A 15,240-nucleotide genomic window follows, 5' to 3' on the forward strand; every position below is an offset into this window, starting at 1 on the left:
TAACAAAGTCTGGGCAATGTTTGCTGCTAATTTATTCACACAGTAGCCAGTTTGTGCTAAATGTTGCATGCTGAGCAGTGACGTAAAAGGTCAAACATGGACAAGAGCTGCGTTGTTTGAACAAAGAAATAAAAAATCTGCATGCTTCATTCTTTATGATCTAGGGAAAACATCACAACAGCAAACCGACCACAAACAACCACGCTGATAGGTCTTTGATAGATCTTTGTCCTATGAATGCCGTAATGCCGTAAAATGCCGTAAATGTATGAACCAGAAGACCCAGGTTCAAACCCCATCTACTACCATTGTATCCCTGAGCAGGGCGATTAACCCTGAGTGTCTCCAGGGGGGACTGTCCCAGTAACTACTGATTGTAGGGCGCTCTGGATAAGGGCGTCTGGTAAAATGCTGTCAATCCGCCGGTAGCGTGTGTGAACGTCGTGTGCGTGTTGGGAATGATAGAGTCCGCGCTGCAGCTGTGGACTCCAGCCCAGTAGGTGGCGGTAATGTACTTGGCAGCTGCGGCCAAAGCGCTCGGAAATCCCACCAGCAGCAGAAGAAGAAGAAAGAAGAAGATGCCACCGCGACAGCGGAGATGAAATTCGCGAAGCGCTCTGCTGTGATTCAGCTGCCCGCGTAAACCGAGACAGGCGATGGACTGGGGCGCAATCTCAGAGCCCACGGAAGCCAACTGAGTTCTTCTTGCATCAGACGGAACTATTTTCTACTCCGAGCTCCTGCGATTAGTTTACCTGTTGCGCTTAGTTCGACCATAACAGCAGCGAGTCTGAACTACCGCAGCAGACATGTCCGCAGCAGGAGATTTCGGAAATCCCCTGAGGAAATTTAAACTGGTATTTCTGGGCGAGCAGAGTGGTGAGTATCCGGCGGTAAAACGGGGAATAAGACCCATTCGTGCGATGTAACCCGATCCGCGACCAGCCGATCGAATACCAACGTGCGTGCTTGAAATTGGTTCGGGAAGTGGCCTCGCTTGGCTCCCCGACGATCGCCGGCAGCCGCGGCTTATCCACCGATCTGCAACACGCCGCTTCCTCCGCTGTTTATTTACCTTCTTTATTCCTTCTCCAGCGCTAGCATGCAGCTAGCAGAGATGGGCTAATCCCGTTAGCATCAGTGGTCGTGGATCCGTGCTGAATGTAGCGAGGAAGATTTATGATCCGCAGCTTTATGACGAGTGATTATCGTAGATCAGCTGGTTGGACCGGCGCCTGGCTGTCGGCTGGGAAATATTAGACAGCAACTGAACATTTGGACCTTGGATCGAACCCCCGGACTTTCTTCCTTCTGTCCTCCAGCAATGCAATATTAATATTAGTATCTGTATGAGTGCGTGTGTGTATATAATCTGTTTATTGTAAAATATCATTATTCTCGTTCATCATTACTGTGAAAACAATGTGCAATAATGTGGAACCCCCCACACACATACACACACACAGTATATAAAACTCAGTTATTTATTCTTCTATAAGCATATAGCGCTGTCACGTTGGAATTCCATAATCCTTATTTTATACACTCATCTCTGCACTGAAGGAGTTGCTTGTAATCTCATTGAACATGAATATTAGGGGTGTTCGCGATATTTTATGTGGTGAAATCATAACGTCAAATGTCGATTCGTCCTGTCAAGCGTTTTCTTCAGCGAGGTCATCGTGCGACTACAACCTCCTCTCCTGTAGATGGCGCTGTACCGCAAAACATGACACCTATCACAGCACCTTGTATTTCGTGAGATCCTTGTCAATTCACACTCCTAATGCCCATAGTCACAATAAAAGGCATTCTGTTCTATTCTAATCTATTGATTTGCAGTAGGCTGCTGGGTCATAGCATCTTCCTGATCTGTTCTGGTGGAAAGGTGTCAGGGGAGGGTGTGGCATGTGAACCCGTTTTAGACCGTTTTTGCTCCTGAAATCCACTGTTTCCTATGACTGGCGGTTGCCAGTGCCGGATCCGAACCACTTGCCTGATCGGATCTGCGCATGTGCGGCGCTGTGCCACTATGTGGCCTTGCACACACATCGCGGTCAGTGTTGAAAAGGCTGGGTTTAGGTCACATGGTGGATATGTGTGTCTCCATCATGTGGAGACCTGGACTATGGCACCAGGATGCTCTTTGGGAACTGGAGGCATTGTAACACGTACAAGTGTTTAGTATCCCCAGTAAAATTTGAAGACATTTTATTAGTCTTCTCAGTTTCTTTCAGTCTGAGTGCAGATGCTCCCACAGCGTCATTAACAGTGTCCTGCACACACCGAAGGACTTTAGCTGCGAGTTAAAAAACCCCCACATCAGTACCTGACGTTCGTACTGTGGTATTCCATGATCCAGGCAGTCAGGTGGGGGTTCACACAGGAGCTTTCCCGCAGGGTCGAGAGTGTGTGCAGGCTCAGGCTCAGGCTGAAAATGGATGTGGCGTAAAGGAGGACCTTAAACATTTAGAGTATTTACCAGATGGCCTTATCCAGAGTGCCTTGCGATCAGTAGTGACAGGGACAGTCACCCTGGTGCAGGGGTGGGCAAGGGGCCATATGCAGACATAAACATAAAAAAGGCATTACAGTTTTAATATTTACATTCGCTTTTAGTGGGAACTGTGTTGCTTATCGGAGGAAGGCTTGCTAGACGAAGAAAGAAAAGGAAGTGAGCGGGTCTGATGTAAATAGTTGACATTTGTGTTATATGGGGTTAAACACAGTGTCTACATTACGTGGAGCCAGAGAGTAAGAGCAACCCGCTAGTTAGTAAGTAAGAAAATGGGCATGTTGTACTGTTGACTTCGGCTACCACCTCGTACAAATAAAAAGTTCTTATTCTGCCAGAATGTGCGCGTCACACGGCTCCTTAACTTTGTGAAGAATGTGTCGTTTATACATATATTAACATCACGGTCAAAGTTGTCCCAAACCCAGACGGTGCAACCTCAACATAACCGCCGGAGGCTCGAGTCCGTTTCAACTCCGCACCTCCTCACCATTTTTTGCATCTTTCTCCCTAGTCGACACTAATTTACCGCGCAAGTCAGTGTAAAAACCTGTCTGCTTTGCACCAGGCATTACAGGACGAGTTCTAATGCGAAGTGTCATAATTACGACTTTACTTTGGCTATTCTGTATCTACAGCGGGCCGGTTTAAAAAGACCAACGGGCTGGATGTGGCCACCCCTGTCCTGGAGACACTCTGGGTTAAGTGCCTTGCTTAGGGACACAATGGTACTAAGTGGGGATTGAACCTGGTCATTCTGCTGTCTGCACCATACCTTGAGATCGTTTTCAGACCTCTCCTTTAGGTGTCTCCACCCTTTCTGATGTCTATCAACAGCCTCCTGTCCTCCACTGTCTTTAACTCCTGCTAAATGACAGTAGCATGGTCATGGCGCCTCTTCTGTTTGGTTGTGGAAAAAAACGTTTGTGTCTCTCTTGTTCTTTCTTTTTCTCTTCTTTAGTGGGAAAGACTTCACTGATCACCAGATTCATGTATGACAGCTTTGATAACACTTATCAGGTAAGCATACCAGATGATTACTTAAGATTGTCTGTCTAATACTGACCATTGATTCTTTTCCAAACTCTGGCATTTGAATTCACTCTCTGGAATTGTCTGTTTCCAATTTTTCAGGCTACAATAGGAATCGACTTTTTATCAAAAACCATGTATCTGGAGGATAGAACAGTAAGTATGGACTTTTAATTTCAACTTTTAAAGTTGAAAATGTGATCTTCTTTGAACACCTGAAAATCTCATGTTTGATATTCTGTTTACAATTAGAGTGGGTTGATTAATTTAATAAAATTCATAAAATAGATTTTTTTTCTTTCAGCTCTTCATATAAAGTGAAAGTCTAATAACGTCTACGTTCAGGCCCTCTTATTTAAATTGGGTCCATAACATTAAATAATTGTACAGCACAGTGGACAGTGCTCTGCTAAATTGCTTAGCAGACAGTCTGATGGCTCGTCTCAAACTGGCCATGTCAGGGCCTCTTCCTTAACCGCTAGGCCACCACTGCCCTCATGTCCCCTCAGTCATGTCTCCTGCATAACCTGACTGATTTCTTTGGGTGGCGCTTTCCCCATGCACAAAAGTTACATTTTAAACTTAATGCCGCAAGCAACACAACCAAGGTGCGTTGCCTGACCGCCATCTTCCCGGGGGTTAAAATAGGGGTGTTGCATCGATAATGATGAGAAGGGATCCTGGTGGTATTGACATTTACAATATATGGTGCCCTCATGGTGTTACCAGATAAGAGCTGACAAACAACTGAAAATGCACACATCTAAAGGGAGATCCCTCAGGAGACCATCCACCACCTCATCAGGAGCATGTCCAGGTGTTGTAGGGAGGTCATACAGGCATGTGGAGGCCACACACACTACTGAGAATCATTTTGACGTGTTTTAAAGACATTACATCAAAGTTGGATCAGTGTTGTTTCTCCATTTTAATTTTGAGCGTGACTCCAATTCCAGACCTCCATGGGTTGATCGATTTAATTTCCATCGATAATTTTTGTGTGGAGCAGATTCTCTCTCTCTCTCTCTCTCTCTCTCTCTCTCTCTCTCTCTCACATATATATATATATATATATACACACACACACACACACACACACACACACACACACACACACACACCTCTATATTGCATTTTACATTTACACTTCCTGAGGATTCGGTTAGACTTTTGTTTCAAAATTTGGCACAAATCTGATTCCATATTAGTCTGTGTATGTGTGGTCATTTGTAAACCTTTTTCCTCTTACAGTTTCATATGTTGATGGAACAAATACATGCAATTAAGAATTTTCTAATTCATGTTTCCTATCTTCGGTCTGCTCCTTATTACTACCTCAGCACAATTGTTCATTGGCCATAATTATCTGCCAGAATTCATTTCAAAGAAGAGCTGCTCAGATGAAAATATGTGCGATGTTAGGCATTCCAAGCACATAACTTAACGAGAGCCCAAGAATCCAGAACATGTCTGTGCTTGATTTAATCTGAAGTTCTATATATATGTTGGGTGGGATAGTCGTTTTTATTATAAATACTTTTATTATAAATAAAAGGTGAAAAGTGAAGGTTTTCTAAGTTTTAACAGGAAATGTTTAATTGGCCTGGACATTAAGCGGGTTCTCCTGTGCTGCGGTACCTGTCATTCCTGCTCTGTTTCTCGCTTTGAGGGAGCACTTCAGGTGCAACTATTCCATTCCCAGCATGTTCCTTCCAGACAATCATCCAGTCTTCATCCTTCTGCTTATTTCCCCATCGGCTCCATTTTTTTCATGGTTGTTAGTGCTTTTATTATTATTTTTTATGTAATCATGAGACCCACAGTTCCTTTGTCGCCCTTCCACTTTGTTCTGCCATTCCACACAGATCAGGTTGCAGCTCTGGGACACTGCAGGCCAGGAGCGCTTCCGTAGCCTCATTCCCAGCTACATCCGAGACTCTGCTGCTGCTGTCGTTGTATACGACATCACAAGTAGGTACCCTGCTGGGCCACTGGCCTGCCCAAGCCTTCTGTCCAAATCCCTTTTCTCTTACCACTTCCTCTTCCCCCTCTCTCCTCCTCCTCCTCCTCCCCACCACCTCTTTCTCCCACCCTCCCATCCCGTCTCTCTCTCTCTCTCTGCTTGCTCTCTGGTGCTAACATGTGTGGTCAGGTGCGGCTGAAACTTTGGGACACGGCTGGTCGGGAGCGTTTCCGAAGTCTGATCGCTAGCTACATACTCAACAGACTCAACTGTGGCCGTGGTTGTCTATGACATCACAAGTGAGTGTAGCAGGTGGAGGCTGAACCACAGGAAGAAAAGAAACGTCCACAAATCCAGAGTAAAGCTCTGTCTGACCTTTCTGCCAACCTTCTTTCCCATTACTAATTTTCCGCCTTTTTCTTTTTTCCATTTGTCACCTTATGCTACATGGGAATGTTTTCTGTTTTGTTCGCAGTAACACTTTTTTTTTTTTTTTTTCCCCGTTTGTCACTGTATATGTGCTGGTTCTATACCCCCCCCCCCCCAGCTAAAGGTTTTTATTATTTTATTTGTTTTTATCTGAACGGAGAAACACATTGGTCATGTGAAATTTTGTATGCTAAAAATTTGCGATAATCCGGTTAAAAATGTCAACATGTACGAAAACTGCTGATGCAATCTGGTAATTATTTAACTGCCACTGCTTACAATCAAACTTAAATAAGAAATGGGTTCCTTAATACTACAAACTATTTTTCCCAGAATATAATATTGAAATCTGGCAACACCGGCAGGGAGTCTGTACTTGAGCCCAAACATGCCAGAATTATACTTGTTGAAAATATTCACATTCAATTCAAACACATAAAATGCATTATGAGATAACATAAATCACCTATTATGTCATCTATTGTTAACTTTCCTTATTGAGATGCATTTCTGGATGGACTATCTCAATATCTTAAGAGTTACGCCTTATAGCAACATAAATTGGGGCTTTGCATAGACTTCTTAATGTAAATGTCTCAAATCTCTGTAAATTACATGTGTTCACAATATCAAACATGCTTAGCTTTCATTATGAAGATGGATGAAACATTAATCCATATTTTTTTTAATATATAGGAGAAAAAATGTCATGTATGCTTGGTGGAGCTTTTTTTTATTTGGCAGGGTGTAAATAGGGATTTTTCTGTTTCTTGCTTCTTTCAGTTGTCCCCCATTGTCTCTGTGGTTCTGTCTAAGCGCTTTCAACTGCATTTTACTGTCCTGTCAATATTCAATTTCAGTGCAAATCTGTTTCAATTTCCTTTATTTTCTTTTTCACTTTTCTGTTTCTTATCAGACGTCAACTCCTTTCAGCAGACCACAAAATGGATTGATGATGTCAGAACAGAGAGAGGGAGTGATGTCATCATCATGCTGGTTGGAAACAAGACTGATCTGGCAGATAAAAGGTTAAATGCTGTTTTCTTTTTTTTGGTGTGATGCTCGTCAAGTAATCTTCAGGAAATTGGGTTGTGAATTTCAGATTTACAGCTTACAGTAAATCAGAAACTAGTTTTTATTAAGGACGCAGTTTGCTTGGGGGGTAGAAATGTTAAAGTTCATGCATTAGGTAAGTGATTTATTTTTGAAGTGGCCAATTTCCTGGTCAAAATGAATGCTGAATAAAAATGCCGTCAGTTGTTGATGCTCAAGAGGCGCCGTCAAAAGACGAAAAAGCACGTTTTTGACACGTCGTCTTTCTAGCACCCTTTTAAATGATGCTGTCATGCAGTATAGAGTTGGTTGTAACCTCACTCCAGTTTGCTTACATAGTAAACCAGGGCCTTGGTGGAGTGTCATTCTTGTTTAATAACCCTCTCACTCACTGCAGGCAAGTATCAATTGAGGAAGGCGAGAGGAAGGCCAAAGAGCTTAATGTAATGTTTATTGAAACAAGTGCTAAAGCAGGCTACAATGTCAAACAGGTGAGTGTGTATGCGAGCCGCTCTCCTGTGTGTTGCTGTCGACCTGCTTCTGCTCTGCCTGTGGAGGTCTGCCTCCACACACACACACACACACACACACACACTCATTTACAACCCCATCTTGACTGATCAGAAGGGCTGCTGTCCCGTGGGTGCATTTTGCCAGGTTCTTACTGGCGGTTTTAAAAGTTTCAGGCACCTTCATAATGAGCAGGAGCAGCCATGTCAACCAGAGGAGAGGCGGGATGCCTGTGAATTGTAAAATTTTTACTGTATGTTCTCTTGTGTGTTTTCTGTGTGTGTGTGTGTGTGTGTGTGTGTGCATGCCTATGTGTTGACGTTCTATCACTACAGACATATAACAAGTGAAGAGGGAGAGCAGAGAGCAAAAGAGCTGAATGTTCTGTTTATCGAAACGAGTGCAAAGACAGGCTACAATGTCAAGCAGGTAGTAGCCCACATGCCCGTGTGGCCCGTCCGGCCCGTGCTGGCGGCTGCTCTACCACAGCTGGATTCATCTCTGTCTCTCCTTTTAATACTTTGCGTGGTTTAAAATCGGGGGTTTGAATCAACTGTCCCGGTGCGCTCTGAAATGCACATCATGCGAACGTATTTCTTATTCTAAGATTTAATGAATAAAATCCATATGATCCTGGTCATGACAGCTGGTGAAACACACAGGGAGAGATGATTCCGAGAGGAAATATTCTGGTTCACTTTTATTATTCCTACTGTTCAGCACTCTTGGTGCCGACTTGATTTCTGAGCTGGGTAAGTAACGCCTCCCCTTTTTGGCAGCTCTTCCGGCGTGTTGCTGCTGCCTTGCCTGGCATGGAGAGCACACAGGACAAGAGCCGAGAAGACAGTATCCTTTTTGTGCAAATGAGTGAAGTGTACAACTTTGCAACTTTTCAGAGCGTGGCTGAACGCTCCTTAACTCCTCCCCCCTTCAGTGATTGACATAAAGTTGCCACCAGATTCCCCAGAGCAACCAGTCAGTGAAGGTGGCTGCTCCTGTTGAGCCTTGCTGACATCACCCTCCCCGTCCTCTTCATCTGTCTCTCCGTGTGCTTCCACGGCTCCCACCCATGCCGCACTGTCCACATCCCGGTCTGAAGGAAAAAAAAAAAAAAACACTACCTGGGCGTCGTCTTTACCGTTGTGTTTTATTGCTGATTCACTGAGATGACCTTAAGCTTGACAAGCACAATGTGTTGCTTGTTGATGTGCGTGTGCTTTTCTTTTCCTCTTCTTCATTCGCATCTTTTTAATGCTCAATTGTGACTCATTGTAAGACTGACGTTTCTGACTCTTCGCTGTTAATGCATTTTCTCGAGACGGGATGACAAACGAGCTGCATGGTACAAACAAATGCATGCGGCTTTCAGATATAGGAAGTCCAGATAATTCAGAGTGAACCGAATGATTGATTAGTAACCTTTTTCAACCTCTAAACCAGGCCAGATCAGTCAAGGTCGTACCACGGAGTCTTTACACATGCCTTCGTAAAAATCAGAGCCTACGCCCCGCCCACCGACCAGACGAATCGTCCGTTGTACTGTGGGGAGCGTTTCTCTTACCAACTTTCACCTTTTTTTTGGTTATGTTCAGATATAGGAACCATAGTACACATCACCAGTATAGAATTTATGTAAATTGCATTATTGTTTGAAGTATCAGTTACACGCCTGCAGCCATGGCTTTATTCAGTTTTTTCTTTTTATAGGGCTTCCATTTATTTTTATTTTTTTTTTTTGTTTCTAGAACTGCTCAATTTTGTGGTTTGCTCACATTATTTAACCTCTGACATTGTGATATTTATTAATCTACATGATGATTGACAGCTTCACCTTTTTTAATGTTAACCAATGTTGTCAATCAAGCTAATAAAACACATACTCCGTTATACTCTGTCAGAATTGTTCAGTATGTTGTCCCAAGCATAGAACCCAAATGAACTTCTGTTTTCCAGTGTTTTGACCGATTCTTCTTCAGTTTATTTTACTATTTCTTTATGAGTTGATTGTCACGGTCATTGTTGTGTGACGCTGTGCACAAAGGCTAATAATTTGCACTGCTAGATTTTGTCAACCTTAATAAAGACCTGTATTTCAGAACTATGAAAATGTCTATATGACTGATTGATGAGTACATTTAATAAGTAAATAGCTTAAGTTCGCCCTCTTTTAATCATATATCCACACTGACGTCCAGCATGCACTGGCCTGTCTTTTGATTGACAGCCGCTAGGCAGTGCAGGCATAGTAGCTAAGGAAGCAAACCCGAACCGCCAAGGCGCGGTCCCAACACACTGCCTCAGCCTGATCCAGTTTTACTTCTCCTTGAAATGGATTTTTCTCAGTCTTGTTGATCAGAGAAGTTGGTAGATATATGTGCTGAATGTCAATTAAACAGGTTTAAATTTTTCATTGTTAAAGACCCAAAGAATGTATGAGACACAGAAGACATGTCTTGAAAGAATTTATGGTACATCAGTGGCAACTAGGCGGTTCAGGATTTGAACCACAACTTTCCAGGTACGGGTCCGCTTCCTGTGCTCAAATAAACATTGAGTTATGATAAATGGCAATTTCTTGGCAGACAACAGTTTTAACTGTTTTGGGTCACTGGAAACTCACTATGTGTGTAGAAGTGACCATTTATCATAAACCAATGTGCGTATGATCAAAGTTCCAAGGTGAAATTTACAGTGAAGGTGGTGTTGGGCCGGAGGTAACAAGTGGTATTATTTCTACACATTTTGCCATCAACAGTTTTCAGTGCTCTAATCTACAGCAGTCTTGGGTCTAGACAGGCATATACAGTGTTGGGGAGTAACGGAATACATGTATTTAGAATACGAAATATGAGTAACTGTATTTTGTTACAGTTACCGTTTAAATGAGTGATAATCAGAATACAGTTACTTTTTAAAAATAAATGGATTACACGGCGGCCTTTTCCTGTTACATATATTTATTATATATACATATTTTAGGCTATTTAGGCGCATGCGCAGTCCCTCAAGTTTGATAAATTCATGCAACCCCTGAAATTGTAAATAAATATGATTTAATACACCATGATCTATATACTCTTACAGTGCACATGGACTGAGTGTGTGTAAGGTGACACACCATCATAATGTTGGTGACCATAACAAATACTTTTCAATGGCATATTTTATGTTTGGCTAATACTCTTCCACTTTTCAGCTTTATAAATAAAGAAATGGTTGGCGAAAAACAATTATCTGTGATTGATACATTCATGTAGTTGTAAAAGGCATGACAATATATTAAGTAATCCAAAGTATTCAGAATACGTTACTCACATTGAGTTACTTAATGGAAGACGTTACAAACTACATTTTGGGGCATGTATTCTGTTATCTGTAACGGAATACATTTTAAAAGTAACCTTCCCAACACTGGGCATATATGAGGGGGCAGACAGAATTTTGAAGGGTTCAAGTTAGACAGTACATAGTTAAATAAAGAAACCTGGTACTACATGTAACATTTACAAATGTTACATACTGACATAAAATGCACGTGTGCAACATCGACAAACTGGGCTACATAGTGCAAACAGGGGACACAGGGCACATGGTGGCAACGGAGGCGGGAAATGGGTGAGATGGGGTGCTCTGGATAACACTTTTTCTCATGGAACAAAAAAATAAATAATAATTAAAGTAAATATTCCGTTTTGTTTTGAAGGGCTCAGTTATGCACTCAATACTTGGTCGGGAATGCTTTTGCAGAAATGACTGCTTCAATGCGGCGTGGCATGGAGGCAATCAGCCTGTGGCACTGCTGAGGTGTTATGGAGGCCAGGATGCTTCGATAGCGGCCTTAAGCTCATCCAGAGTGTTGGGTCTTGCGTCTCTCAACTCTCTCTTCACAATATCCCACAGATTCTCTATGGGCTTCAGGTCAGAAGAGTTGGCAGGCCAATTGAGCACAGTAATATGCTACTTTTTTGAGATAGGAACTTTGGGTTTTCATGAGCTGTATACAAAACATCAATATTAAAACAATAAGAGGCTTGAACTACCTTCAGTTGTGTGTAATGAATCTAAAATATATGAAAGTCTAATGTTTATCAGTACATTACAGGAAAGAACGAACTTTATCACAATATGCAAATTTGAGAAGGACCTGTATTTAATAGAAATTATTTAGTCCAGGTTTTTTGTTGCGCTGGTGTGAAGAAATGTAGATGACGTTGTAGTAACAATCCCAGCCCACTAGGTGTCAGCCTAGCACAAAGTCACTGGGACACTAGAGAGGAACAAGGCTTGCAAGCGCGTTATCCTGTTTACAATTTAGCATTGCACTTGTTTAGCCACAATGCTAACTGGCTACAAGACGCCTGTAGCTTCCATTTGGTATTTACATACATTGTTATTTACATGTTGTTTTTTGCCCACCAACCTTTATCGGCTATCCTTACCGAAGACATACTTCTGCTTGAGCAGCAGGCTAATCTGTTAGCATAAGCGTGTAGCATTCTTATAAATGGAAACTTCTTATGCGAGCTACAAAAAACCTGTTGGCCTGTTTTCTGTTTATCTACTCAGTGTTGGGTGTGTTAACCAATAACCAATGGCCAAGTTAACTAAAAGCTTAGTAATTTGGTCAATGACCATCTTATAAAAATGAAACATTTCTTCACTTGTTATTGCTTTTATGTTGGACTGTCTAGAAGTTTTGTGATGTTTGAAATAACCCTGTTTCCTGTCCTGCATCTGGTTTTTCCCCTCTGCCATTACAAACCCCCATCCAGAGCCTCTGACTGTTGAATTAAGCAGATGATCCTGGCGGTTTTTAAATGTGTACACCTTCTTTTGTGTGTGTGTGTGTGTGTGTGTTTTTGTCGAAGTTATGAGTTATTCTGGTGGTATTTTAAGACAGTTTTAACTCACCAAGCTGCTCGTCCCATGAGAAGTCTGGTGTGATTCTTTTGCAGCGTGCAGGGGAGCTGATGTAGATTGGGTGTCATATTTACACTTTTAAAAAAATAAAATATTTCTTGCATTACCTGCTGATGGCTCTAGCACCACTTCTTTTTTGCTTATTTAGGGGGCATGGGGGAGTTTGGAGTAAAGTAAAACTTTCTTTTGGAATCAGGCAGAATCAGGATTGCAAGAAGGTTCATCTTGCCTGGCAGGAACATCCTGGACAAGGTCAGCGCCTCCTTTTAGAAGATGGTGGGCTGCAGCCTATTGTCTCTGCATTGCCGAGTTAAGAGGTGTGCTGACAGGGTTTTAGTTCTTTAGATCTTCCATGTGTTCATTTATTACCGTGCAGCAATAAAAGCGACGTGTTATGAATTCTCCACCGTTGGGGACTTTTACTTGTTCAGTGATTACTGTAGGCCTTGATAGGACTACATTGCTAGTTCATGCTCATCTTTAGAACTTTGTAGAACCGCTACTCCACTGAAGTGCCTGTATTTATAATAAACTCAAGCAAATAAACCTTTGAATTTACAAGAATCCGCTAAGTTGGGATCTGGCTCTACAGACAGAATGTGTGTTTGTTAAAACATGTGCATGTTATTGCAGACAAGACAATATAAAAAGGGACATAATCAAACATTCAGGGTCAGTACTTTGGGAATGGGGAGTTTGGAGCCAGGGATAAGGAAAGGCAGACACGGTAACCAGGTTGTGACATGAGGCACATGCAGACAGGGGCACTGAACCTGGCAGGGAAACACAGGTGTCACGGGTGGGCTGGACATGGCGATGAAGAGGATGCATTCGCACGATTTCACGCGACGGGTTTAATACAAACTACACGAGACAAGGGAACATAAACACGCACAATGACCCGACGGCGAACAGACACAAAGGATAGTTTTATACAATTATATAAATATACACCAGGTGAACACGATCAGGGAATATTACATAAGACGGACATGAAACTCCGGTCCAAACTCCGGATCCAGAGTCACCCCTGCCGGTCCGGATCATGACAACAGGCTAAACAGACACTGGCAAACCCTGAGAATGGGAAGTGCAGATTGTTAAACACAGACGTGTGTGGCCACACAGCAGAAATATCACACGGCAGTGCGGGCTCGAGGGAAGACTGATGACTTGACATGAACGGACAACAGGATATCTGACTTTGACTTGGAGTAAAAACGCTGGCACGGACTGCATCAGCATGGAGACAAGGGATGTGGAGACAACAACTGATCAACAATTTAGATGGGACATTTCTTGTGGTCATTATAAATTTTGTTCAAAGCCTTTGTACAATTATTTTCAACTAGACTGCTAAGTTGAATCAGGGTCTTGTGGAAAGAGGAATAACTGCTTAGGGGTGTGTGGTGGTACATTCCAAAATCATGTCAGAAGTGGAATATCACCAGTAGGTTCCATAAATTGATTGAGTAAATTTTTAGCTTCTCAAACAATATAAACCTTTTAATAATGGCTGTATTTTCTTAGTCAAGGTTCCTGGTCCTACCTTCAACTTCCTGTGTATTCTTTGTTAAATAGACGGCTCTCGTCCATAATGTCTTTATTGGTATTTGTACCATGGTGGTGTGGGATTTCCTCCCATCAACAGCCTCCAGTTTCTGTGTTTGCTTGGCCTACTGTCACATCCCCCTCCTTTTATGAGCTAAGGTGCACAATAAAACATTGCCACATTTGTTTAAATATTTTTAATCAACTTGAACAAAACACGACTTTTTCTACAAATAAGCCATAGCATGGTCCAATTTCTACATCAGAGCTCTAGTTTTACAGTCTGGGTGTGCAGTCAATGGTTTGCTAAATAGTGACAAACCTCAGGCAGCAGATAATGTACTTTAGTTCATGAAGAAAAGTCTCACTCTCCATTTCCTGTCAAGATTCTCCATTTCCTTGCTTTTGGATTTACTTTGTAAAAGTAATTCCATATTTGAAGCTAATACTGTGTAATAAATGTTAAAGTATGTTGTAACATGAGAACAAATCCTATACATAGCAAATTATAAAATATAAGTTGTGATGAAGGATGTATATATACAGCATTTGTAAAACTGGGGAGGAACTTTAGTAATATTATTATGGTGATAATAATAATTAATGTATGGCAGTGTTTCTCAAATTCTTTGTCCTGGGGACCAGTCATGTCAGGCTTTGGGACTGCAGATCCCTGCATAAATGACTCCTCCCCTCATGACTCCTCCCCTCATTTGTAATGTCAGTCCAGTGCAGTTGTTGCTCTAAAAAAATGGACAGAAACTGTGGTATTTGGTGCAAACCTGTACTAGTGATCTTAGGGAAATACACATCAGAGCGCCATCTCCAACGACATCTCACACTGTAAAATGCTTATAATGTCTCATGTGCATTAAGGCCACTAATGCACCAGAGGCCTACAACAGCATCTGTCTGGATTTAGTACTTCTCTTAGTGCTGACTCTTATTGCCAGAGAGGCACCTTAGCAATGCTCTTTCAACAGAACCAGAATGGCATCCACAGAAAGGAGCGCAGTGCTGCCCCAGCAGCCATGCCTGCCAGCAGCCCCAGGGCCACCTGCTCCCCTATACCATCATCGTATGGCTCTCTATGGATCCATATGTGGTGTGTCCCTGAAACAGAAGAACACACCAACACCTATTTTAACACCTTTTGTGGAATGCTCTTTTTTACATTACTGTGCAATGTGTGTTACATGTGTGAAAAAATACTATAAACTAAGAATGGCCCTCCTTTTTCCTGACAGCTCCATCTGTAGCATCCTTT

General features: G+C 42.3%; 1 protein-coding gene across 2 annotated transcripts; it reads left to right on the top strand.

Annotated features, from left to right (window-relative positions):
• The first annotated feature begins 575 nt into the window (after positions 1 to 575).
• Positions 576 to 8,608, top strand: LOC114776999 (ras-related protein Rab-6A). 2 transcript variants are annotated; one of them, XM_028966916.1, is made up of 8 exons: positions 576 to 879; positions 3,477 to 3,535; positions 3,650 to 3,703; positions 5,413 to 5,518; positions 6,856 to 6,967; positions 7,390 to 7,483; positions 8,282 to 8,348; positions 8,437 to 8,608. In XM_028966916.1, exons 1-8 carry the CDS (start codon positions 810 to 812, stop codon positions 8,502 to 8,504), a joined length of 630 nt encoding a protein of 209 aa, XP_028822749.1. In that variant the 5' UTR covers positions 576 to 809; the 3' UTR covers positions 8,505 to 8,608. The 2 variants fall into 2 exon arrangements, with proteins under 2 accessions (XP_028822749.1, XP_028822750.1); XM_028966917.1 differs by lacking the exon at positions 7,390 to 7,483 and adding an exon at positions 7,838 to 7,931.
• The last annotated feature ends 6,632 nt before the right edge of the window (positions 8,609 to 15,240 follow it).

The sequence above is a fragment of the Denticeps clupeoides genome, unplaced genomic scaffold (genome assembly GCF_900700375.1).
Source record: "Denticeps clupeoides unplaced genomic scaffold, fDenClu1.1, whole genome shotgun sequence".
Taxonomy (NCBI): Eukaryota; Metazoa; Chordata; class Actinopteri; order Clupeiformes; family Denticipitidae; genus Denticeps; species Denticeps clupeoides.